This window comes from Rhea pennata, chromosome 17 (assembly GCF_028389875.1).
Source record: "Rhea pennata isolate bPtePen1 chromosome 17, bPtePen1.pri, whole genome shotgun sequence".
In the NCBI taxonomy this organism is placed as follows: domain Eukaryota; kingdom Metazoa; phylum Chordata; class Aves; order Rheiformes; family Rheidae; genus Rhea; species Rhea pennata.
The window spans coordinates 15066232-15093574 of NC_084679.1; the positions used below are offsets into that span (position 1 = coordinate 15066232).

The 27343-nt window shown below is 43.1% G+C and overlaps 1 protein-coding gene across 1 annotated transcript; it reads right to left on the reverse strand.

Moving 5' to 3' along the window:
- Nucleotides 1-2033: 2033 nt before the first annotated feature.
- On the reverse strand, nt 2034-21682 carry MAJIN (membrane anchored junction protein). Its single transcript, XM_062590330.1, has 10 exons — nt 21582-21682; nt 16924-16969; nt 16367-16442; nt 14458-14583; nt 11920-11951; nt 10961-11070; nt 8511-8565; nt 6147-6219; nt 5559-5703; nt 2034-2079 (listed from the first exon to the last, which is right to left on the reverse strand). The coding sequence occupies exons 1-10, from the start codon at nt 21680-21682 to the stop codon at nt 2034-2036; spliced, it is 810 nt and encodes a 269-aa protein (XP_062446314.1).
- Between the last annotated feature and the right edge of the window lie 5661 nt (nt 21683-27343).

Sequence of the window (27343 nt, forward strand, 5' to 3'; positions counted from 1 at the left end):
TCTGTTCCCGGGAGATTCGTTTTGCCCAATAACAAGGGTTGTACAGTATTGACACAGGCTGGGGTGCACCTACCGCTTACAAGCTGGGAAAGCTCCCCTCTCTCCTGCTCCCCGTCCTAGCACTGCAGCTGGGACACCGTGCGGTCGCCACCGTGTTAAGCCTGACTGGACACTCACGTGCCGATCCCCTTGGGGACCCAGGCGTCTGGGCACCCAGGCGTACAAGGTCCTGTTCTGCCCGGATCCCAGAGACCCAGGGCTTCCAAACACTAGCACTCTACTGCTTGTCCCCATACTCTCTGCAGGCTCTTTTCCAAGCTTACATGTCCCCCGGTAGGGAAGTGTCTCAGCAAGGTGGCCTTGGCCTCAACCAGAGGGTCCCTCTGCTGCTAGGGCTTCATTTCTCATCTGAGCTGATTGCCCAGCACAGAAGTTGGCAGCGTGCTTACAGCAAACCTCCAGAGCCAGTGCCCACGTGCACCACGCACGTCACATGCCAGTGCGACTGATGGTGGGGCAGCTGGCAGCAGTGGGTTTTCCCTTCTCCTTGGCTTTTGCCATCAGCTCCTGAAAGGCTTGTGCCACTGGGATTTTCTTCTCCTCCAAAGATGTAGAGAGTTCATGGGGAAGAAGGGACCCTCCCCGAGTGGAAGCAGGCTGACGACACTGGCACCTTGGTGTGACAGGAGGGTTCTGCCAAGACCTCCCTGTAGAGAAGCTCCAAGCTGCTTGTCTGCTTGCCACTGTGATGGGCTTTGAGATAAGAGAGCATCCCAACTCAGAGCACTTGACATCCCCCCAGGGCCTCCCGCCTGCAGCTTACCTGCTCCTCCTGTCCTTGGAAACCAAAACATCGCTTGTTCCCCCTCCCTCCCCCAAATGCCCCAAAGAGTCTACCTCTACAGCCGTCAGGCCAAGACCCAGCAGCTTGCTTCTTCTGACACCCCCAGTGCCGTGGTGTAGACCCAGGGCCCTTCAGGCTCCGCACGTGGCCGTCATCAGATGCCCAGCACACACACCAACCAACCCGCTCGTTGTTGCCCCTAGGGGACACCACTGCTACTGGGTGCAGCCCGGAAACCCTGCTGCAGCGGCGCTCGCTCTGTCCCACTGCCCATCCTGCCCCACAGCCCCTTCCTGGAGGGAGTGGTCCCCAGGGCAGGTCCTGGTACAGATGCTGGAGCAGGATCCTGAGGCAGATTCCAAGGTGGTTTCCCAGGGCAGGTCCCAGTACAGGATGCTGGGGGAGGGTCCCCATGCAGATCCCAGTGCAGGATCACAGAGCCACTCCTGGGGCAGGATCTTAAGGCAGGATCCTGGGGCAGATTCCCATGTTAGGGAAAAATTTCTACTACACCCTCCTTTGCAGAAAGAGCAGGCAAGGTCACGGGGCTCTGCAAGTACCTCATCTTCTCTGACCTTGTCTTAGCCCTGTTTTTTTTTTCTTTTGTACAGAGCTGAAGAACTCATAGGAAAGGGGTTTAATCCAGCCAGCAGTACAAAAGTTGTTCAAAGCCAGCACCAGAACAGGTGCAAAATCAGCTAATGAATAATTACAAAATAAGAATAGCGGAAAAATATAATGCAAAATATATTCACCTTTCTGACCTCTTCAGTTCTATGAAGCATAGTATAGAAATACATATAATACTAGAAACATTTACTTCTTCATGGATAGAAACAGTAGTTTCTGCCTGTGTAAGACTGAGTAGAAAGAACATATGCTTCCAAGTTGATGTTTGTTTTATTAGAATCTTGTATAATGATTTTAAAATGTAAATTCCATTTATCACATTTAAAGATCAAAACTACAGCACTTTTTACTCTTTTTCCCCAAACTCTAGTTTGTGAAGGCAAAAACCATATTATTTCTAACCCAACATCTTCAGTACATTAATTTGAAAATGTAAACAAAGTAAATTGCATTTAATAGCTGAGATAAGCAATGGGAAAAGCCGAATTACAAAAGAAATAACACAAACTGACATTCACACTGCAAGTTTACCTTTCCACAACAATTAACACTTCAAGGGTCAGTTATTTCCACCAAAAAGATGCTGTAATGGAAGAAAGAATATGCTGCGGAAACAAAAACAGAAGAGTACATTATATTCAAAATACTTTTCTGAGAAGGGTAAGAGCAAAGTTATTTTTGTTCCCTGAATGACTCAACTCCCAACATAAAATAAAAGAAAAAAAATTGAGAGGAAATATTATGAACAACTAATGCTGCAATGATCTTGTCTTAATAGTTATAGATCAGCAATCATCACAGTTAATATAAATATTTATTTCTTCCAACCCAAACTGCTACTTATCAAACAGTTACTGTAGTTGTTCAAGCTTTGCTGTCCAGTGAATCAACTGTGCTTGAGGTACCCAGCCTGTGTGTGCTGAGAGCACTCTTTTAGTCAGGAGCGTTCAGCAGTGTTTTGTACGGCTGCTTTAATTTCTGTTAAGAATGGTGTCTTTTGGGGTCAAACCTACAAAGGCCAAAGTTGCAAACCCCTACTGGGTTCAAGCCTTTTACAAACCTAGCAGTAAGTGAATAGGAGAGGGAAAAAGCAAGTCTTTCTAGAAGAGAAGGTAGAATATGATATTCTGCTAAGTGTATGCAAATATTAGTAGTACATTAACTTTTTGTAACAATGTTAACAGGCAACCTGAAAAGTTTGCTCTTTCCAAAAATTAGTGCTTATGCCTTATACATCTCAAAAGAGAAAAGTAATTCCTAAGAAGTAAATAGGGAAAGCCTGTGAGATTTTCAATGCACATTTCTGTCATCCACTGTTACATTATAGATCATTCTAAAGTAGATTTTTTTCAATTATTATCCCTAAAAATTTACAGGCAATCTAACATGGCAGGCTAAGTCCTAAAAGCTCCTATAGTCACCTGCTTGAAATTGTGTTGATGGTATGAAACAGCCTTTTCAATGGCATGATGTTTCTCCTCAGTTTACCCTTCTCTGTAATTTGCCTAATGTGTCACAACATAAGCTGCATGAACTTCTTGAGAAGGAAGAGGACAGAGAGTCCATAACTATGGTTTGGAGAGTGTTAAGGCTATCACACACAATGTAACCCTCCAGGGATTAAAGAGCCTCACAAGAGGCACATGTGATGCTCCTAACCCTTTCTGTCGAAGGGCAAAACCAACCAAGCTAAACCTAACATATGGACATGATGAACCAGCATCTCTCCCCTAAGTTCCACCCCCCCCCCCAAAGACAGTTGAGAATGGAACATTTATTAGGAATATGTGCCTTACTAGAAGAAGAAAGGACATCAGCAAATGTTTCTTTAACTTTGGAGAATAGCAAAAGACTTATCTACTCTTCAAAGTAACGTAGAATCACCTGAACTGGCCAGAATCAGACATAGTCCAGCCAGGACAAGTGGCTTCTCAGGAGAGAGAATTAACTCACGTGACACAGCTGAAGCTTCATCTCACACCCAAGCTAGTTCATTTAAAGTTTGTTTAAGTATGTCTACGCTGTCCTAAAGTGTGCTACATAAACATACTCCACAAACCAGCAGAAATAGTTTTCCTTCAAAATTCAGCAAATAAGAAGGAGAAGATGGCACAAGCAGTTCTCAGCCTTACCTAAGAGAAAGCAAATAATGCACTATAAGGCAGCATTAAGGACTGCATCCGCTCATAGCTGCAATATCAGTCAGAGTATGTAGAGATGTGGCGAGGAAGGCTAAGGCCCAGTTGGAATTGAGTCTGCCAAGGGATGTCAAGGACAACAGGAAGGGCTTCTTCAAATACATCAGCAGCCAGAGGAGGACTGGGGAAAATGTGGGCCCACTACTGAATGGGGCGGGGACCCTCATGACAAGGGATACAGAGAAGGCAGAATTACTGAATGCTGCCGTTGCTTCAGTCCTCACTGCTAAGGGCAGCCCTCAAGAATCCTGCAGCCTGGACGTGAGGGAGAAAGTCCAGAGAAGGGAAGACTTTCCTTTGGTTGAGGAGGATAGGATTAGAGACCGTCTGGGCAGGCTAGACATCCACAAATCCACGGGCCCTGATGGGATGCACCCACGGGTACTGAGGGAGCTGGAGGATGTTATTGCCAAGCTGCTCTCCATCATCTTTGAAAGGTCCTGGAGAACTGGAGAGGTGCCTGAGGACTGGGAGAAAGCCAGTGTCACTCCAGTCTTCAAGAAGGGCAAGAAGGAGGACCCAGGCAACTATAGGCCAGTCAGTCTCACCTCCATCCCTGGAAAGGTGATGGAATAGCTCATCCTGGATGTCATCTCCAAGCCTATGGAGGAGAAGGTGATCAGGAGTAGCCAGCATGGATTCACCAAGGGGAAATCCTGCTTAACCAATCTGAGAGCCTTCTCTGATGGAATGACTGGCTGGGCAGATGAGCGGAGAGCAGTGGATGTTGTGTGCCTTGACTTCAGGAAGGCTTTTGACACTCTCTCCCGTAACATCCTCCTAGATAAGCTCAGGAAGTGTGGGTTAGACGAATGGACAGTGAGGTGGATTGAGAACTGGCTGAAAGGCAGAGCTCAGAGGGTTGTTGTCAGTGGCACAGAGTCTAGCTGGAGGCCTGTGGCTAGTGGAGTCCCCAGGGCTCAGTACTGGCTCCCATCCTGTTCACCTTGTTCATCAGTGACCTGGATGAAGGCACAGAGTGCCTCCTCAGCAAGTTTGCTGATGCTACCAAGCTGGGAGGAGTGGCTGACACACCTGAGGGCTGTGCTGCCACTCAGAGAGACCTGGACAGGCTGGAGAGCTGGGCGGAGAGGAACGTCCTGAGGTTCAACAAGGGCAAGCGCAGAGTCCTGCACCTAGGGAGAAATAACCCTAGGCACCAGTACAAGCTGGGGGCTGACCTTCTGGAGAGCAGCTCTGCAAGAAGGACCTGGGAGTGCTGGGGGATGACAAGTTGACCACGAGGCAGCAATGTGCCCCTGTGGCCAGGAAGGCTAATGGTCTCCTGGGGCACATTAGGAAGAATGTTGCCAGCAGGTCAAGGGAGGTGATCCTGTCCCTCTACTCAGCCCTGGGGAGGCCTCATCTCGAGTACTGTGTCCAGTTCTGGTCCCCCCAGGACAAGAGAGACATGGAGCTACTGGAGAGAGTCCAGCATAGGGCTATGAAGATGATCAGAGGGCTGGAGCACCTGCCCTGTGAGGAACGGCTGCGAGAGCTGGGCCTCTTCAGCCTGGGGAAGAGAAGACTGAGGGGGGATCTCATCAATGTGTATGAGTACCTGAAGGGAGGGTGTCAAGGGGACAAGGACAAACTCTGTTCAGTTGCCCTGTGTGACAGGACAAGGGGCAATGGGCAGAAATGGAACGACAGGAAGTTCTGCCTGAACGTGAGGGGGAATTTCTTCAGTGTGAGTGACAGAGCACTGGGACAGGTTGCCCAGAGAGGCTGTGGAGTCTCCTTCTCTGGAGATCTTCAAGGCCCGCCTAGATGCAACCCTGTCTAACATGCTCTAGGTGACCCTGCTGAGCAGGGAGGTTGGACTAGATGATCTCCAGAGGTCCCTTCCAACCTTACTGATTCTATGACTCTATGAATATCAGTACCTTCTCCAGAACTCTGCAAAACCTCTTCCTTTTAACTCTGTATTTCCTTTGTTACTGATTTGGTCCATTTGCTGTGGTAGCTGCATTTCCCCTTCAGCCTGGCTGGTCTCTGTATTTTTTTCAGTGTTAAATTCCACAGGTCCCCCTGTAATAAAGGGCAGCAAGAAAGAAGATAAAAGCTCACTCCCTTCACACCCCATGAATACCCCCTAAAAGTGATGTGTTGCAGCTTAGATTGATACAATGCCTGGGAAGTTTTAAGGCAATCACAACAAATACAGGTCATTGAGGTAAACTCCCATCCAACAGTTCAGTGCTGTGAAGAGCTATCTAGCCTAGCTCTGTGGGTGGGAATTTGTTATGCTGGATGACATTCTTAGCCAAAATCATTTTGGCTTACTGCGTTACTGGCTGAGATTCCTACTCTGACATGCTGGAGAATACCAAAGTTTTCCTTAAAAAAAAAAAAAAGAAAAAAGACCCCAACCAAACGAAAAAAACCCATGTCCCAATGTAATCCTTGCAGCTTTGAATTTAATATGATCAATTCAAATACAATAGGTAAGAAATAATCCAGGAATTTCTTACACACATTCCTAGGGTTACAGCTCATGATAAGGGATGCTGGATTATACTCACACTGAATTTCTTTGGAGTAATTCTGAAAGGGAAAGCACAGCAAAAAAAGTGTTACATAATGTAAAATGGCATTTTGCAAGAGATTTTTGTTTGCTTGCTTAAAGAACTAAATGCAAGGTGCACGCTCTCATTCTGTGATTTTTTTTCCTGCTACTATCAGGACTTTCTTCAGCAAAGTATTTCCACCCCTCTTTCCTCAGGGAATTCACAGACCTAAAATAAAGCTTCTTACATTAAACTCAGGTTCATGCAAAATTCCCATCTTTAGATGGCCAGAGATCTCCTCTGTAGTTTAGTCTCAAATGATTAAATAATCTATAACCTATCTTCAGTGACAGGCTGATCACCTGCCAGTTTTCTTTCATGACCAGAACAAGGTGCTCAGACTTTGTTCCACTTCTCCTGATGCTCTCTGTAGATGGAAGAATGTATAGGCTGGACTTTCATTCCTTCTGATGCCTCCAAATTCACCAGCTCCTTGGATAACTGCCTTAGCACCGTGTCATTCCAGCAACCCTCCAATGTATCCTTATGACAGAGCAAAAAGATACTTTCATATTCCTCATCTTCTGTCACCCCTACACCAAATGAAAGATATTAGTCTGCCTCCACTGGCAGCTAGAGCTCCAGGAAGTATGCTAGAAAGCTCTCAGCCTGCATCAAGTTGTTGTTATAGACCCCTGGCACTGTACAGGGACTGGGGGCATTCTTGGCAAAGTGTGGCGCAAAGAGCAGCTTTCAGAGGATGACTCTTCTCCCACCAATAGTGTTTGAAGCACCTGAGGAAAGAAGCCAGAAGGGACAGAGTGTAGAAACTTGCCACTGATATTGCAAAGGCAATCTGAGAAAAATGTGATACAGGTCTTAGAGACTCATTTTAAAGAAGCTATTCTGTACTGAATATTCCTAAAAAGTTACCAAGGAGCCTCCTATCTTGAAAAAAAAGCCAACAAACAAACGAACAAACTTGTCAAAACTTCCACTTCTGAAAGAAACCTTGGGATTATGAAAGTGTGGGGGGTGTCTCAATATAGGTATTTATCTGTGCAGGCTGAAGACAAGCATGCAACTAGTAGTACTTGAAACTGCAGACAATTGCATATGCAATGAATCACTGCACAGAGATTATGCTGGGACCGACCCTTTTAAACTAGTGCTACAAGAGCAAGCAGGGAGCATTCCCCAGCATTCCCAGTTTGAGATTTCAAGCAAGCCAACAGAAGAAATCTGTGTAAAGGCTCAGTCAGTTCTGGAAAGTTCCAAAAGATTCATGAAAAAGGGGCATTATCTTCTCACACAGAAACACACAGAAATCCAGGTATGTGATACAAGCATTCAACTCCCAAGTAGGTGTTGCTTTGGTCCTACCAGGCAACTTCCTTCTTGGACAATCCTGTGAGAAAAGGGGCTTGCTTCCTCTGAAAAGGAGCTCTCATAACAGTTGGAGAGGGAAAGAGGCCAGCAAGGTGGCAGCATGAGATAGAACTAAATTGAGTATGACCATTATTATCCATCAAACAGAAGAAAACACACGCTGTGACTGGGGGTGTGAAGGAAGAAGTCATCTCCTAAAGGGTGTGCCTAACAACAGCTCTGTCAAAGCAGCTTTTTCGGAGGCTGAGGCTTGGGAGCTGTGAGTGAATCTTCCCCAGCTGCTGAAGGCTTCTGAGAACAGCGAGTTCAGGAAGCAGCTGTTAATACCTCTGGCACTGCATCACCTCTGGCGCACAGCAGTTCATTTTTGTAAGTGAAGGCAAAACTCTGAGGCAAATGATCATCTCAAATTTGATGCCTAATGCCAGCATATGCACTACTAAGAAAAGTCATCATACTGTTTCATGAAGAAGCAGACACCTGCAGAGGCATTTGCACTGAGTAAGGATGCAGCTGCTAAGGGATAAGTACTGACACTGACGTGAGCCTCAAGGTCAGCATTCACTGGAGGCTGGTGGCAGAATTCTGTATGAAGGGGGCACAGACAAAGGCCCCAAAAGGAGAAGCTTCTACAAAGCCTGAATCTGAGAGAGCAATATTGGAGTCTTGAAGACAAGACAGGAGATCTTTCAGGTCCGTATCTGAGGGGCTAAGTTTACCCCTCGTGTTCTAAGCTTGAGACCAGAAAAGCTTCTTGTGCAGTCCTGCTGTAAAACTCATCACTTGAGTAACTTTGATGAGCCAGAATCAAGAATCTCTCTATCACAGATGCAGATGAAAGGGAAAGAAAATTATCTGAAGGCATTTTTATGCATGTCCTTTTAAGAGTCTAGAATTAAACATTTGTTTTTGTGCCTCACTGAATTTTCTGCAACTTACCATTTCAAATCCATGCTTTGCTTTACTTATGCTGTTTATACACTCAGCTCCTGATCTAAAATAAGTCAAAAAAATGAGAACTGAGTTTACAGAAGAATCACAAGGAAGCAATATTTAAGTGATTACCATAAATATTTGTAGTTTTTTAGGACTTCTAGCCAACAAGACGCTTAATATATATTTATGATTCCTGTTTCAAATTCTCATTAAAAAAAGCATACGTACACCAGGCTTTGGATTTCTGCTTTTTTTACTACAACAAACAAGCAGTTAAAGAGAACAAAAATGTCAAATGCCATTGAAAAGGGGGTGAGCAGTGGGTTGAAAGAGTTTCCAAAATCTTCAAAGTTATTCACATAAAGAGAAGGTAGATAGCGAAGAACCACAGAAGGATCTTACAAGACCAAGTTACAGAGCAATAAAGTAAGAGTTGACAGTCAGGAAGAAAACAAGATAGTAGGGAGAATATGAGAGATGTTTTTTTTTTTTAAAAAAAAAAATCAGAATGGCAAGGTGAGGGTGGAGAGGGACTGACCATTCACTGTCTCTCTCAGCACAAGAACCAGACCATTTTCCCACTAAATTAATGGGAGCTAGATTCAGAATGAATAAAGGTGCTTTTCCTTTCCAACAGAAGTTGACCAGTGAACTTCTTGACGACAAAAAAAAAAAAAAAAAAAAAAAACTTTTTAAAAGCTGAAAAAATGGACATGGCTGCAAAGGAAGACTGGACAAATGCATTTAGGAAAAGAGATCCTGTGAAGGTTATTCACTGGACAAACCACATTAATCTCAGCAAATCCTCTAAGCTGAAAATCATTAGACATTGGAAGAGTGCTCAGGGCTGTCATATATGTTTGTTCTGTTTTTATTTTTCCCTAAATAGCCACTTCTGGTAAATGCCAGAGACAGGAGACTGGGCTAGCTGGACCATTGGTCTGAACTACTCTGTGGGTTTTCAAATTACAAATCTTTTATTTTTCTATTTTTAAGGCACTAAAAAGTGCTCATATAATTAGCTTACCAAGATAATTAAAAAAAAAAGAAAGATCAAGAGCTGGTCCAACTACACTAGACAAATACTTTCCTAGAGAGGAAATGCTCAGACTGAATGAGCTCTTCAGTCTAACAGAAACATCAGAATAATGACCAGTGTTGATGCCTTGTCAATTTAATTTAGAAATAAAGAATATACTTTAAAAAATGAAGATTTTTAATGCTTTTTTTTTGGAATAGTATTATGGGGGCAAAATAAAGGATTAAGATAGAAGTGCCAGATTAGATAAAAAAGTAGCCACTTGTGACCTTAAACTTTATGAATCTTCAACTCATATATTGGCTCAAGGAAATCAGAAAGTATTCTAGATCTTGATCTCATTCTTCATGCATTTCCAACAGTTTTTATTCATGATTTACTCTTGAAATAGACGGGCAAAATAAATGAAAGTATCACATTGCTATGAACATGAAAAGAACTGGCTTTGATATTCACCTATTACAATCTCTACATGAAATAAATTTGAGAATTGGTTAGACTATAAGGAAACAGAAATGACTTGACATGGTTGGCAAACCACCAGGGGATGAGAAAGGTGTACATAAACATTTTAAATCGCAAATCACAACCCTGAATGTGTGCCTGTCATGTACTTGTAAATATTAAGTACCCAAAATATCTAGATTACAAACACAGTCAAATTAGACAATAATTTAAAAAAAAAACTCAAAAAATGTTAAACTATATGAAATAAAGCATCATATCTTAAAGTTTAAAGAAGCCAGCTAGAACATAATAATATTGGGCTTGCCTCCACAAGATAGTCAAGCACTAACAGAAAATATAAAAGTTTGAAACCCATAGATACACATCTATTCTGGAATCAGCATGAGTACTTTAGTTACCAAAGTGACATGAAAGATTTGTGATAATATTCATGTGCGCACACAAACAGACATATATACATTCTGAGAGATTCTGAAGCACTGAAAATGGTTAAGCTCAAATGTGTTCTGCCATCAGCTTCAAGCTGAGACGCAGAATTCATTTGAAGACTCTGAGGACAGACAGATTTAGCTAGAAAACCAATTCTTCCCCTACTGCGTCTTACTCAGATGTCTGACTCAATACATTATTTTGTGCAGTATCTTGTCTTCAGTGTTTTACAGTTTATCTCCACGTGACACAGTAGTTCCCTACTCCCTATGATTCTATATGTAATGTTAACATAAAGAGTTAAACAGGAATACTTGTATCCCCTATCTAATGGCCCAGGAACCTGAAAGTAGGTAACTTTTATCCAAATATAGGGAATACTGATTAAACTCTGACACATCTGGAAGAGAAGGAAGAATGGGGCAAAGAATTACACAATAATGAAATATGAGGAAAGTTCATGAAATATTAAAAACAGTGATACAAGCCCTGGAGTACTATTTTCTAGTCAACTGACCGGTCCATATCTGATTCTGGGTATGGAGTCTCTGCTTCATCTTCCACTCTTCTCCTCTTCACTGTTCCTTCTATCTCAGTGCTTCTTGACATTTCATTTCTTTTCTTGACCTTCAAAACATTGCAGACTTGTTACTGATAAAATTTGGTTCCAACATTTGAAGACGTTTTCTATTTTATAACAAATTCCAGAGTTAATATACATTTGTATTTAGTTAAACTGTTGATGTCTGTACAATGAAAACCAAAAAATGATTAATGTATAAAATATTAATGCATAAAATACTAGATTCTTTATTCAAATGGAAGATGAGTATTGAGAGGCCATCCAGAGAATTATGTTCAAAGGTCATAATCAAATAGTGTTACTTTACAGGACATTGTTCTTGTTCCATCTTTAGAAGAAAGCCTTGATTTTAGCAGGAACGTAATGCTAATGGAGACAGTGGGATTTTCTTTGCAGGAATTCCAAAAGTACCTAACTTTATCTTCAGATACTTGCCCTTATTGGAAACAAATCTACTCTGAGCTCTCATTAAACAAAACATTTCCAAACAAGTTCAACCTTATTGTTTACGACACAGACAGTATTTAGGAAGGAACTTAACAATTCAGAAATATTGATCTCATACGGAGTCTCAAGACGACAAAATCATTTAACAGAACAAGGCAGCCTTGTAGAGAACTGATGCCAGCCAATTCAACCGAAGCCAGGAGGGCCCTCAGGTCCTGTGGCAGGACCTCATTCAAAGACCACTGTAATTGAAAGAAAGACTTCATGCAACTTTAATGGGTACAGGTGAGAATTCAGTGTCTGTTCAATCACCTGACTGAAATGATACCTAGAAATATGAGAATCATAGCCCGTCTTGAAATTTTTGTTGTCTTGATCTGAAATTTCCACATATATTCTGCTTCTCTAGACTATTTAAAATGCAACTTAAAAAATACACAACTTACAAGCTTGCAACTTCCCTTGTGTACTTCTTTACCTGTAACAAACGCATTATGAAATTTGGTGAATATTTAGGATGGGGTTTCTTTAGCAACTTAGTAGCACATTTTTACACTTTGCCTCAACCTCACAGAATAGGATTTAGAAATGTATTTTTATGATTAGAAACAATGCTGGACTTGCATATGGTAAGATGAAATTGAAAAAAAAAACAGTAAATATAATTCTTTCAGAATTAGAATTCTTGTCTGTAAAAACCACATATTGATGGAACGGGGACAAGTGCTTTTCTTGAAGGAGCTGAAGGCTTAAATTAAAAGATATAGCAATGTATTACAGGTTACCAAATTAGTAGACATTTCAGAAAACAAAAGGAAATGAAAAATTGCAAACAACAGTCTATGTCCTATGCAAGGACAAGTCAAAAGCATGGCTCTTTAGAATATGGAACATCTAATCTCAGATGCATGTGGCATATATTTATTTTCCAAAAGAAAAGTCCATGTGAACAGCAACCTGAACCAGGTATGCCTGAGAACTGCTGTACATAATTTTAGAACAGAAATATTGTCCAAATATATAGGAAGTCAATTAAATATTGTAGCAAGGTCTTCAGGGAAGTGAGTGAATTCTCCATGTTTAGAAGCTTTTATTATCAAAACATGGTATGTACAGTAAGAATGCTAGAACACAAGCAAATGGGTGAGACTAAGAAATTACTAGTAAGAAATTTTATACAGGAAAGATGACTATAACATCTATTAAGCAGTCATAAATCAAAGATTTTCTCAACAATCCATCAAAAATAGGAAATGGTAAAAATAAACACTCACGTTTTCACAGCAGAGACACTTGCCGCTTATATAAAAGACATTATCATTATTACTATTATTATTACTTAGAAAAACAGTTACATTCTTCCTTTATAAAACAATAAGCAAAGACTGCGATGAAAAGACAGGTGAAGTTCAATGCCAACAAACACACAGCAAAGCACAAGGAAGGAAAAAACGTGTTCCACATTCACACACACCAGCTCCAACCTAGCTGCTGGCAGCAAGGAAATGAAAGTTGGGATCACCGGGGGATTGAGATTGCTTCATACATGCTTCATATGCCAGTTAAATACTCAGCAGCGGTTGGAAAAAAAAAAGTCAGGAAATTTTAGGAAGTGCAATGCAAAACAAAGAACACATTGTTATGCTTCAAATATATCTATGGTACAGCCACATTGCGTGCAGTTCTGCTCCCCCTAACCTAGATTGAGATAAGAATAGTAATGCATGAGCTCAAGGTATTGAAAATCTTCTGTTCAAGGATGTTTGAACAACCCTGAACTTTTCAATTCATAACAAAACATGATTGAGAAGCTACAGGATGGAAATTCAAGATGGGCACACATAAAAGGAAGGTGAACTTTTATTTACTATTGCTCCTCAAATAAGAGCAAAGGGGCATCAAATTCAATGATCTAGCAGCAAGCGTAAAATAAACAGCAGAATTTGTTCACACAGCACATCCTGGAACTCACTGAACATGATGCTGGTGTTGCAAAATGGGCAAGTACGTTTCAAAAGCAACTTCATTACTTCATGGAATAACAGCACAAACAGAAGGAACCTCTGACTGAGGAACCCTTTCTAACACTGGAAACCGGGAAGCTACCCTGAAAAAAGTATCCTTCAACGCATGAGGATATATGCTCTACGCTCCCAAAGCAACTGTTACCAACCATGCTTAAAGGCCCAACACTGGCTATACAGTTCTTCAGGCTGAGCCAAAAAAGTTATTCATGTGGCTTCAGAATTGTTCCTTTGAGTCTTCAAAGTGCAACTACTGTGGTAATGATGCTTCCAATGAACCTGAGACAGAGCATGTGGTTCCTGTCCTTTAGGAATGGGGAAGACCACAAGCCTTTGCTCAACAGGGTAGTTGTCCTTTCGAGCTGTCAAGACTCTTTACAAAAGGACCTTAGCCTCAAAGGGCTTTTAAGATATGTCCTCAACCCTTCTGGGGGTAAGATGGAAATCCACTGTAGAAGTTTTAGCCTCTGTTTCATCATCTGAGAGTCCCAGAGGCAGGAAAAACCTAAGATACTCGTTTTTTAAAAATCAGGCAGTGCTGACAGGAATGAGAAAAAACAACTGCAGTAATGAATGTAGCAAGGCTATTATGGGAAGGTGAAAGCTAGAGGCAGCTTCCTAAGCTTTCTTGTCTGACAAAAGGGCTGAAGTGGAAACCATTAGTGAAGACAAAAGTATTTGTACTCTGAGTCTGTCACATGCAAGAGCTGCAGAGGTATCTGTCTTCTTGCAAATGCTGCTGCTCTTAGAAGATTTCCTGGCCAGATGCCTAGAAACGGAGCCGGTAAACATTAGCTACATGGAGAGTAGTATCTGGAAACAGCAGAGAAATGACTTCAGTGACAAAACTTACTTTAGAGTAGAAAACCGTTTTCTTCTCCATGAGCAATAACGACATCATACTGTAATATGTTGGTTTGTTTCCAGAATTTATCCAGAAGTATAACAACACAGACTTACCAAAAGATATGTTTTGCTGAAATGAATTGAGTTCTAGATACATAGTGCAAATGTAGGGATAAGGCAGAAGATGTACATCCCCATGTTTGAATCTCATTTTTGATACTCTCTCCCATTTACTTAAATCTGAGAATGAATGAGTTAAGACTTAAAAATGTAGCATTAACATTTCAAAGGAATAGGTGTCCTAAGAACACCTTCTTGCAAGGCTTCAGAAATCATACCATGGTAAACAGCTGTATAATGGACTAAATACAATCTGTGGGCATTAGCTTTGTGAAAAGTATCAGAAACGCATTAGGAGGAAAAGTTGATTCAGGTGCTACTCTTCCATTAGTAGCCTGTATTAAAGATATGTTGTATTTCCCTTACCCTTATTTGGCTCTAGTCCAGACATCCTCCCTCAGGCAACAACATGCCAGGCTCATCCAACTCTATGAGGAAAACTTCACCGGCATTCCTTACTGAAAATTTATTACTTCTTAAAAATTGGAAGTGAAACAGGGTTACAGGAGTAGCATCATTACACTTATAGTTCAAAATGTGAGGAAAAAAGATTGATATTATAATAGCCAGAGAGTCATAGGTTCCTTTGTGTGGGCAGCTCTGGCACCTATGAACTAATGCATTCAAAAATGTATGATTCTGGACAGCAGTCTGCTTACACACATCTAATCAAAAGAAAAAAAACAGGTAAAATGAACATTTTAAATCTATTTAGTCTAACTAATAGAAGCTAACATCCTGAGGAGTGAAGATAGAATACAAGATTTGCCTAGATTAAATATTTACAAAAATCAGTTCCTGTAAGATATGAAATTGCTCATTTGAGTTTTTCTTCAAGGACCCCCACAGATAGTGATTAACTAAAGTTATGCTACGCCTAGGAGTCCTACACATAGACAGGTTGCAGGACAACTCTACCAAATTAGACCTTTGAGCTTGCAGCTTTAATCAGGGCTGGTTAAGCATGTGGCCAGACCTGTAAGTTCTAGAAATACAAATCTGAGAAACAAACAGTCCTCAGGTATGCAGGCAAAGCTGGACGAGCTTTAGTAATCCAACAGTGAAGGCTGGAATTCTTTATCTAAGACACAGATTTCTCTACACACCTTAGATCCTAGAAGAGAAGACCTACTCTCCGTGATCCTTATTAAGTTGCTTTTATTTCTAGACTTCAAAGACTACATCAAAGATGTGACCAGGATAACTGTATGACAAGCTGATGGGCTGTGTGTATTCAAGAGCTTATCTATATCAGCTCAACTACCTCTCTGTGTAAAAATTACTAAGGTGGTTTTTGCTCCTTCCAGCCATTTATATGGATATGTAAGCACATAATCACATTGGTTTCTGCCCAAGAAACAATTTTTATACTAGACTTTTATCTAGGCAACATAAAAACTCTTTGTCTCATGACACTGTTCTCTCCAGGTCCAGCTCAAACATCTTCCTGTGCAGACTGAAGAGAGCCTCACAGATATAATCCATCCTCAGAAGCTCATGGATGTGATCTAATCCTAATGTACCCTACCAGAAAACCATTGCAATCTTCTCCACTTGTGGGCCAAAGTTGTTGAGTCTATAAGAAATGTTTTATTAACATTTTTAAGCAAAGCGCTAGTTTTGTTTATTATTGCTTTAGGTCGGTTTACAATGACTCCATATGTACTCTTTGACTTTTGTTTTCTCACTAAATCTGAATTGGACACTGCAAAACACTCTTTTAAATTAGCTCTTTGGTGAAGACAAGTACTGAGGTGGTTCCTCAGCTAATGTAAAACACTAAAGCTCAAAGGTGGTGTACTCCAGCTAAAGATCTGTACATTGATAAATATGAATACGGAATTAAGCAATGCCAAATAGATACAATTCATTAATTTCTCACTTTAGAAGAAAGAAAGGATACAAGGAAAGATTGTAAAGTGTTCTGTAGAAAATGGATGTAAATCATCAAGATTTCCAAGGATTACTCGAATTGCTTCCTGCAAACATCAAAAAAGAAATGAGGGAAGAATATTAATAAACACATCTACAATTCTACCATGAAGTACTGTTTCCAGGTTTGGGAAATTTTAAAGCAACTTTACAGTTTGCATGAATTATGGAATAGCTAGCTTCCAGATACACAAGACTTTGCTCATCTTCTTCCTCTTCTTCTCCCCACTCCCTCCACATGCCCTTAAAGTACACTACAGTTATCATTTCTGCAGATTTACATTCATTAGCACTTTTTAAAAAAATATTTCACATAAAAATTAGCCTTCTCATGGCTAATTCTGTGTTTTGATGAACATTTTCATTTCTTAAGTAATTTTTTTCCAACCTTATACTCACTAGGTAAGTTACCCATTACTCTCCTTTAGCATGTTTCTTTTGACAGAATGTCCTCCATCCCATATAGAACAAAAGATTTATTCAGCTTAACATTCAGCTAAGACCACATGGATCTGCTTCATATCGTACCTCTAACTCCTTGACAGTACTTTCAGTATTATCTAGATCATCAGCACTGCGAAACAAACAGAGAGAATTAGCACCTAAATCAAAGAGCAACAGTGCTACAAGCATTGCAAGAGTTTAAACAACAAAACATCACATACAGGGAACATTCTCATTACATAGATAAAGTATGTAGCAGATGGATGAATTCTTAAAACATTGGAGATGAGTCCACTATTTCACAAGAACTGTTTCTTTTGAGTTTTCTGAATTTTACGTGTGTGCAGACACAATACATGACACATCTGATCTTTTCAATTCCCAGTAGCCACTACGATGGTTTTTTTGACAAGGTAGCCTCAAACTAATATGTTAGTCTCATATCTATTGGTATCCCACTCTATTCAAAGGACTAGAAGAAGTGACCAGCAAAATGTATGTCTTAGTTGCCCCCACAGTGCAGAAGTGTAGAGAAACAGGACTTCATAGCATTGGAGTTTGTCAGCTGGTGCTGGGAGGTATGAACTGCCTGCATCAAACTTTTTTCCCAGACATTAGCTATATCCTTTGTGAGTTCTCAGCAGATTTTGGCTGCTAGGTGTTAGCAAACAGCAAAATACACAGTGAGAGGTAAATCAAAAAAAAAAAAAAAATAGAGTCTACTAAATGCAAACAATCGCATAACAGTGATTTAGAAATAAGTAAGTAATAAGTGAGTAAATAAGTAAGCTGAAATGCAATTATGAGCTAAGCCTGCAGATGAGAAATCATACCGAAGAATAAAGTGACCTGCAGATCTAGCGAATTCCTGTTGCATTGGTCAGCACAAAAGTACTGCACAGGACATTTGCAGGTTTCTGGTCCTGAGACTCCCATATTTAGTTTGTCAACTGGCAGGAACTTTGAGCTGACTGCCAAAAATGGTGGCTTTTGCAGTCTGGCAGTTTTTTCCATCTCATTTCCAGGACTAACCTGAGGAAAGGCTGGAGATGCCTCACTCTCTGAATCTTTAAAGGGAAAGGGGCATCTAGGGGAAGGACATGAATGAACCTAAAGCACAGACGAAGCCCTGGCGGTCCTGCTGCCCACCAGATTCCTGTCACACATACTGGGGATCACAAACTACCAAGACCCCAAACGAAATGCCAGTCACCAAATACCTATTTCATATGTGTTCAATATAATCCTGACTAGGCACCTGGCCTTTATTGCTCAAGTTGCCATTAAAATTCTAGCAGAAGAAAATTGAAGTTGCAAAGGTGAAAACTTCCAAATCAGGTAAAATGAGAATTCAAACAGCATTTACAACAAGAATTCTGCCTACTCTGCATGTGATACCGAACTGTGTGATAATGCACAATTTCACTCCCCTGAGGGACCTCTGCCTTCTTCAGTGCATATGATGGGCAGCACCCACTTACCTATCAGTGTTGAGAATTCTAGGGGAACTTAAAAGTGTTTTTTTATTCTTCATAGAGGTTAAAGACCTGACCTATTCTTACTGTGAAGATGGGAGCCTCTATAACACATCTATTTGCTGAGAGCAAGTACTCCCCGCAACCCCAGAGGGATGGGGAAGATTTTCAAAAGCACCCCAGGACTGCAGCATCCATTGGGATTGCCCTTCCCTCTCACGCCCTCAGATATGACCCCATTTTCCAGACTAATTCTAGCCAGGGAGACTAGAATTACTGGTCCAGCTACTAGGGAAACACTTCTTCCTTCTGCCTTCTCTCTTCATGGTAGCTTCTGCAACTCTCTATTTCTCAGACTCCTAAGATTGCCATTGATTTTATACTTCAAAAACTAGAACTAGATCTGCTGGTGCTTTGTAATATTATATACTGCCTCCCCAGCTGCTAACTGCTAGGAGAACCGAAAGCATAAGTAACAGCCTGATATGCCTACAGCTTTCCTTGGAATACAGATATTATGCTCCGTGATCAGTTCTTTATGGTCTGAAAGACAAAGGAATGCTAACAGCAGTAAAGCAAAGAAATAACAGTTTTCTAGTAACCAAAACAAATTAATCTATCTACACCAAACTGCATGTGTGGCAGTTGAACAGAACAAGGGCTGGATGCCAAAGTTAAGGCAACTCCACAGCCTACCACTTCGTGGCTGCACACCTCATTCCTCAAAAAGAGATTAACAAACTTGCATTGCTTAATGAACATGATGACTAACAAATTGCAATTGTCAAAATCTTATCTTGTATTCTGGATAAAAGGACACATGCAGTAAGAGAGACTGAAGCCATGTTATCTTACTGGTTACATCATCTTTGACGTTATGGGCTGAAGATCTGCAGACTGCAGTTATGATGTGCAACAGACACTGCTGGAGAAATCAGTGTGTCATGCAGTCCAAACGTACAATCAATACATTGCAGGTTAACATCCACATCTGAGACACTTAATGTAAAGTTTCTAAACGAAGCAGCAAACCAATTATTGTTTTACAATAACACTGCAATATTTCTGCTCTTGGAGAGGAGGGTACAGGCTGGGACAACACTGCCTCACACTGTATAAGGAGTTGCTTTGCTATATTTGACCATGTCAATGTGAAGGACTGAATGTTACAGGACTGATCGCTGCCAATTCCAGCAGTTACTACAAAATATGAAATCTGCTGCAAAATTCTCATTTCCTGTTCCTGTAAGCTTAACCATAGATTGTAAGAACTCATGTTGCAATGCACACAAACCCCAAAACATGCAGGGGAAACGACAAGTTGCCAAATTCAAGAATTGTAGTGCTGTGCTTTCCATCATGAGATCAAACTCCCTCAGGCTCTTCAGAAACACACTGAAAAACCTACGTACACTACTGGCAGTACCTCTCAAGGGGATGACACTGATGGAAAGGGATCATTCATAGACAAGAGCTACATTTCAGGCATGTAACATGCTGCAATGCAGACAACACATCTTCCTCATCAAAATCATCAAGGAAAACAAAGCAATGAAAAAGGGCAATCCTCCTGGATCTGATATTATTCCAACAAAATTCTGAAAGGCAAAGCCAAAGTAACAATCAAATTCTAATGCATCCCAAAATACTCTCATGCTATGGACTTTCAAAGAGCATTCCTACTTCTACAAGGGAAAAAGCAGACAAATGCTGCATGAGATTCAATGCAGCTTCAGGTCCAGGGACAGTCTAATTGACATGGTAATCACAGCATGTTCTTTTTAACTCTTCTGCAGTTAACAAATTACTTCCACAGTAAACCTGGACTCTGGCAACGTCTATGCATATCCAATTGCCCAAGGAAATTCACTAATGCTAATAAAATTTCTCCTTGGGGAGACACTTGAGGGAATCATTGCTTATGGCATCTTAGCCCTGCTGCATTCTCAATGGCATCAAACATGGTTTTCACGACAGCACACTACTGCTCTCTTTCGTTGATGCAAGGATACTGCTGACTCAGAACCTCAGTCTGCATCAGTTTGCCATCATCTGAAAAGAGATTTAATCTTAACAGTTTACAAGACTTACCAAATGCTTGTAAAGGCATCACACTTAACTGCTGTCTGCTGATGAACACAGCCTTGAAGCATGCACACAGGGAGCCGTATCATACTAACTGAGCCACTTGGCCTTTTGGTTATTTATCAGAGGGTAACAGTAACGGAGTATAAAGTTTCAGACCAAGCTTGAGATCTATAGAATGCTCCTTGGAAGGACACCATCTCTAATCACCTGTTTTTGATTATTATCCTTAAAGCTGAGCAACTCTCACTCCTTTTGTCCAAGTAGTTCAAACTGAAGTGATTACCAGAGCCACAGTGCTGGGGCTTCTGAGTCCCCTCTCAAATTCAAAGCTCCAAAGCTTGCTGGTTTTGCCGATTAAGGTATTGCCATGCACAGAAGCACTTGGCCATCATCTCCGCACATCTGACTAGCAGGTACAAGAAGATTCCTCCAGGATCATACCCTCAGGGAAAATATTTTTCCTTCAACTTTAAAAGATTATTCTCTTCACTTCTGTTACATCTTCCCCATCTGACACCCTAAATTGGCATCTTGTGCTTTAGTTATTTTCCCATCCGCTAACCATAATAATCTGAGGCTCACCACATAATGCTGCCGCCCACAACTCTCCTACTCATTACCTTTTCACCCTGAAAAGCCTTTTGCTGTCTCTTGCCAGCAGCAGCAGAAACACTGACAGTATAAAATACTTTCCCTTTGCTTTCATCGCTCAGGCTTGCCACTACAGTATCTTCTGCTGAGAGAAGCAGTTATCAGAAAAGTCCTTCTCAGCCCTTCTACTTGCACGACAAGCATGCTGTTGCTTCAAAACATCAGGACAGGTTCTTTGCCACAAACATATTCAAAATAGGGATGTCCATGGAAAGGGAAGCTTGAAAGCAAGTATATTGAGAGTTGAAGAAACCCCTGCTGAGAGAAGCCAGTGACAGCCTCCAAGGCCTGCTTATCTGTACACACTTGAATGCATGACTGCAGGGCCAGTGGAAGGCACACTGCTAAAAATAGCCAGCTTCGGAAATAGCTGAAGGACACATTTTGAGTCTGAAGCTCCAAGATAAGTAAAGCAGCCTATTTTTCACAAATAGGATCTTTGGAAATGGTTGAACGCTTACATTAATGCCAAATGATTATATGCAGCCATCAAACTGCAGGCTGACTTTTCAGCTCTAACATGCTTACCTGTGGAAGTTACCATATCGGATTTTAAACTTATACACAAGTCTGCCCGCATGAAGAAACCTTGTTTCAGGGAGTGGATATGTAAATGGTTTTAATGGCATTTTTTTTTCTTTCCTGAATACCTGCCTAGGGAAACAAGAGAATTAAAGCTAAATTATTAAAATCTTTAATCCAATCTATTCTGTCACATTTCATTCTGTCATAGTGTAAGAAAAGGGTGATTATAGGTAAATTTTCCTCCAGAGAAAATTCACATGATTGTACCTGTATCCTGAGACTCCCTAAACCCCATCTATGAATGCTGCATATTTCAAGGCAGCAACACTACAACAAATACATGAATGTGATCAATGGTTAAATCACTAAAACCAGGCAAAGTATCATTGCACATATCATACAAGCTATTTCAAGAAGTACAAGCTGACCTGAAAAGAATATATAATTAACTCTGGTAATCTATTGCTGCAGCATTCAGGGAGCAGATTTCCCACCAGCATCTGCTGCGGTAATGACCAACCAGAAAATCATTTAATTGTTAATTATAGAAATTGGGGTATTTTTGAGCAGGATGAGAGGACAATCTCTCATCAAGCTGACGGTTACGCTGCCTTTACCATACTGCTCTGTAAACGTGAAACTACCAAAATACTTGAAGCTTTACATACTCCTCACCCTGCCAGCTGGCAAAGGCGGGTATTGTACCCACGACCACCTCCCTGCGGGCGCTAGTAAAAGCAGCTATTGATTTCCTCTCCGAAGCACCCCCGCCTTGTCTTCCCGGCTGCCCCCCGCAGCAGCCAGGCGCAGGGGGCCCCTCCACCGCCCCCGCGGGGCCCTGGGGACCCTGCTGCGGCGACTCTCGCCACAGCCCAGGCCGGGCCTGCAGCCCGGGGTGCGGGGCCGCGCCAGGGGGTCCCACACCGGCCCGCGCCTTCTGCTGACGGCAAAGCAGGGCAGGACAGAGGCTGGTGGCTCCACAGCCCGGCTCCACCCCGCCGCCTTCGGGTCTCGCCCGCGATGCCGCCACCGCCGCCTCCCGCCCTCGCCTCAGGTGCGGCGTCGCGCGCCCCACTGCGCCTGCGCCGCCGCCGCCTCCCGCCCTCGCCTCTGGTGCGGCGTCGCGCGCCCCACTGCGCCTGCGCCGCCGCCGCCGCCTCCCGCCCTCGCCTCAGGTGCGGCGTCGCGCGCCTCACTGCGCCTGCGCCGCCACCGCCTCCCGCCCTCGCCTCAGGTGCGGCGTCGCGCGCCCCACTGCGCCTGCGCCGCCGCCGCCTCCCGCCCTCGCCTCAGGTGCGGCGTCGCGCGCCTCACTGCGCCTGCGCCGCCCGCTGCCCCCTGCCGCGGCGGCGGGCGCCCAGGTCGCGGCTTGTGCCGTTCGTAGTGACCCGTAGGGCAGCGTCTCGGGCCTGGCCTCCCCTTGCTTTGATCTGAGCTAGTTTTATCCTGTTCTAACAGCTGCCTAGTCCTCAAGGGGCTGCTGCCTGTTCGGTTCTGGCCGAAGCTCTGGGTTTGCCGAGTCGGTACCGATCTGGTAAACCCCGGCAGTCACCACCCAGCAGGCGAGAGCCCTTGAAGGCAAATGAGAGGGACGGAAGCAGGCGGCATCAGAAAGACTTAAAAATAAGCTCAGAAATTAGCCCCAAGAACACCCTAGACCGCGGAAAAAAAGAACTCCCAGCACCACGGACACCAGACTGCCCCCAGCAAAGACCTTGGATGCGGATAACTCGTTGTAAACCCCAAAGCTAACAGCGGGTCAGCTGTGCTGGCCGGCTGGAGTCTTGCTGTCCTCATCTCCTGTCAGACGCTGCCCATGTCTTTCTCTAGGCTGCTGGCAGATGCAGCTCTCCGCTTACTTGTGGGGTATCTGTACCTGTTGAGAGAGGAGGGATCTAAGGAGGTTTTGGTGGAGGAGAAAGGCCAAGTGAACGTGCTCTAGGTAGTCCTGCTTGAGCAGGGAGGTTGGACTAGATGGTCTCCAGAGGTCCTTTCCAACCTTACGTATTCTGTGATTCTGTGGAAAGGACACTGCAGGAATATTCAGGGCAGTGGCAGCAGGTGACAAATCTGTATGGAAATAAAAATAGAGTATTCACCTTTCAGAGATTTTGGTGCATGTAGAGATATATTTCCAATTCTCTGTGCAACTCTGAAAGTCTTCCTGGTGTTCCAAAGAGCTCATCTCCCTAATACAGGGAAAGCCTAAAGATACATCTGCACACCTCAGACCAGACACCACCAAAGGTGTGACCCCGTTTTCTGTGGGAAAGCAGTTGAATACAAACTCTGTTCATTGGGGGGGGGGTCACCCAGAAAAACTCTCAGACCCTGGCGAACACGGGAGGTTCTGTATTCTCTAATACTCTGCTGGAAGGAAAGACAAAGAGATTACAAAACCAAATCAACCAATTGATGGGGACATCTCTAACCTAGCTTATCAATACCTACGATCAGGTGAAGCCCTCTTTGGAACTACCAGCCCTGGGGCTTCACAGGTTAAGCAGTCCATTAAAGAATGTTTTTTGACCACATAGCATAGAAGAATCCTTAAAAGTTGAGCCAAATCCTGGGAAGTTACTTGTTCTGGGGCACCATATTTCTTAGACTATCAGAAAAGAAAAAGGAAGATGGCAATCTTACTGTAATATCTGAATATTCAGGAAATAGCTGGACAGAGGGCTAAGGTCCCTATACAGAGTCAGCAAGAGCAGAAACAGAGAGCTGATGTCTATCCGAGCAAGACGACACAGCATCACAGAATGCTTGAGCTTGGAAGGGACATGAGGTCCAACCCCTTGCCTCAGAGCAGGGCCTTTTGCTTCTTAATGTACCTCCATGAAACTGGGGGTGAATGTAGCTCCCTGACAAACACTTGTGTCTTTTTTTCATTACTCTTACGCCAGCTGCGGGCTCCCGCACAAAGATTACACAAATGCATAATCAAAGGACAGTCCCTACCACTAAGAGCTCACTACTCACCTAAGGACAAGCAGGTTTTCCTCACGTTCCAGCGTCCCTGGAACATGGTTCTTCTGCTTGTTCAGTCTGGGATACAATATCAGCTTTAACAGCAGCATAGCCTGTCAAAGAAAATAACAATTTCAGATCAGTTGTTGACTGTGCAAGAAAATCATGCTGACATGTCTTTCCAGAAACAGGAATTAATACTTTCTCTGAAAGTAACATCCTGACAAGGCTCCACGAGTACCCATGGGTACTGCCAGGAACAAGCTAGGAAAATTTGAAAGTCTGAAACCACGGGGTGTCTGTTTTCAGCTCTACAAAAGATTCCCATTCAACTATTACCAAAGCCAGCGTTATCTTTGGAGCACACGCAACAGAGCATATCCAATATATATTTAAGTGTGACTTGAAATCTGAGCACAAGCTTTGGTAAAAAAACAGGAAAGCAAAAGATTTTTTTTTTTTTTTTTTTTTTTTTTTATAATGCTTCAAGTTTCCTGTCAACATCTGGCTAATAAAACTGTGGAAAATTAAAAAATTGACTATGATTCTATCAGAACTCCCAGCTTAATCACAATAGCTTCAAGCACATCTTCATAGACACGCAAGTCCCCTGCAGTGACCTGCCCATCACTGCTTTCACATTCAAAGCTGCTTTCCCTCACTTGGTCTCTGCTGAGGAGGGAACACCAGTTCCTCTGCAGCTCTAAGTGGTGGTTCTGTTTGCTTGGCACAGGTATCTCCAAAGCAGATCATGACTTCAGAGCCAGGCGCCAGGCTCCCTCTAGGATTAGTGAAGAAAAAAATGTTCCTAGGATGTGATTCGGCATATTCTAAAGGAGATGGCTAAAACAGGTCAGCTGAGCCCACCAGGTTGCTCTGCTTTCCCTAAAGATTATCTTTGATGGATGCACAGGCATTAGACCCACCTAGGATTATGGGAAATTAGCTCCCTCCTACTTGTTCCCAGATAAACACTGATAGTAGAAAATTAATTTTAATTTGGGACAGTAAAGAAGAACGGTAATTATTTTCATAAACTCATAGATGTTTCGGTCAGGGAAGAGTTTGCTTTTAAATCACAGACCACACGGATGGAGCTGAACGTGGCTGAGACCCAGACAGCATGGGGAAAAACAGAGCCCCAGCTCATCCCGGCCCCCCAGGAGCCACGATGGGTGAGTTTCCTGAGGCATCACGCTCTGTTAGAGCTCCTTCTGCCACTCGGCCAGCTCTTCCCATTCCTCCTTGGAAAAGTAGACAGTGATATCATCCAGCACCACGGGGGGCTGAAAAGGAAAGCAGTGGGAGGAACATTATGGTGCAGAACCTGCACCAGCACCACTGCTGTTGTGTTGCATCTGCCTGTTGCATTTAAGCCACCCGATCTGCCCTGGCTGCTGATCCCACATCGGTTGAACCAATATCAAGCTTCCTTTCAATTTTGGCACGATGTGGGTTAGATTTCTACAGCTAAAGCTTGAAGGGTCAAAACTGTGTGATTGGTGGAGTCAAATGGAGACTTAGAGCAGAAATAGCTCCAGACATTGCAAAGACTGGAGTGGCAGCAGGAAAATGCTCCAGAATTGCTTCGCTTCCAGGGCAAAAGCAATCGCAAGTACATTCCCGTAGTAGGACCTGCTGTCCCCCAGAGCAGGGCTAGCCCTGATGTCGGCATCCGCCAAGCTCAGCTCCAGGCATGAGAACTGCCAGTGGTGCTGAGCAAAAGGCAGAATCTTCCACGCCTGCGGCCAAGTACTGGTGCAAGCTTTGCGGCAGAGAGGGAGGCAGTCTGGAGCCTAATCCTCGCTGATGTTTTAAGCCTCTAGAGAGCGCTGAAATCATGAGAATCTGCCTGGTCGCTTTGGATCCGTGAACTGACAGCCAGTTGCTCCTGCTCCAGACCACTGCTCCGCTCTGTGCTGCAGCGGGACCTGCTGTCCTGATCTCTCCAGCATATCTGTTGGATTTTGCTGTTGTTTGGAGTTGGCCATGTTGCCTGGTAATCTGGACTCCCTGCTTCCAATTTGCACGATAAACAGTGTCAAAATTTCATACAGAGCTTGAAGTCGCCATCTCTGTTTCAGAATCAAGGCAGTGCAAGGGTGGGAGGGATGAATCAAAAATTTTGAGATTTCTACTGGCACAGGAAGGCAAAACATCATCACGCAGCCCTGGGTGCCCATTTTGAAAGTTGGAAACAAGACAATGCTCACCTCCTGCATCCAGCATGGCTGCGAAAGGACCAGCAGCCGCTGGGCAGCAGCAAATGCCACTGCAGGCTGTGGTGAGCAGAGAGTTGGCTCCCACCCCAGCCCCACGGACTCCCACCTTTGGCCCCACTGGTAGATTAAAACACAGCCAGTACGGTAATCGAAAAGAAAATAGAAAGCATGTTACCGGGGTTGTTCAGTGCTCCGCTAGCAATTGCAAGTAATACAATAACTGATGTCCTTGTTCCTCAAGCCCTGGGAATATTTGAGACTCTCGGTGCTGCCTTTTGCTTTCAGAGAATTTCTCTCTATATGGTTTTCAAAGTCTGTAAGTGCCCTGTTTCTGGCTTATAAACCAGGAAAGTAGCAATCTCAAGACAAGGGAAAGACTGGAGAGCCCCCGTGAAATGCTCAGTGAAGGTGCAGCTGCTGTTGAAAAAAGTAGCAAGAGGCGAAATCTGTAGAGGGAGGAGAGGGAATGAAGCCTCCTAACAGAGGCGTCGTGGCCGCAGTTCCGGCAGCACCTCTGGGAAGGGACCTCAGTTTAAATCCGCCAGTGCCTTTTGGCTCTCTGCTGCAAGATGA

What these genes read in the sequence shown, in the direction of transcription:
- MAJIN (XM_062590330.1), bottom strand. Translation starts at nt 21,682, where the DNA reads ATGCCATTAAAACCATTTACATATCCACTCCCTGAAACAAGGTTTCTT. An exon ending in CCAGAATCAGATATGGACCG is followed by an intron (nt 8,566 to 10,960) that starts GTCAGTTGACTA and finishes GACTTATTTTAG; the next exon opens with ATCAGGAGCTGAGTGTATAA. An exon ending in CTGTAACCCTAGGAATGTGT is followed by an intron (nt 5,704 to 6,146) that starts GTAAGAAATTCC and finishes CCTTTATTACAG; the next exon opens with GGGGACCTGTGGAATTTAAC.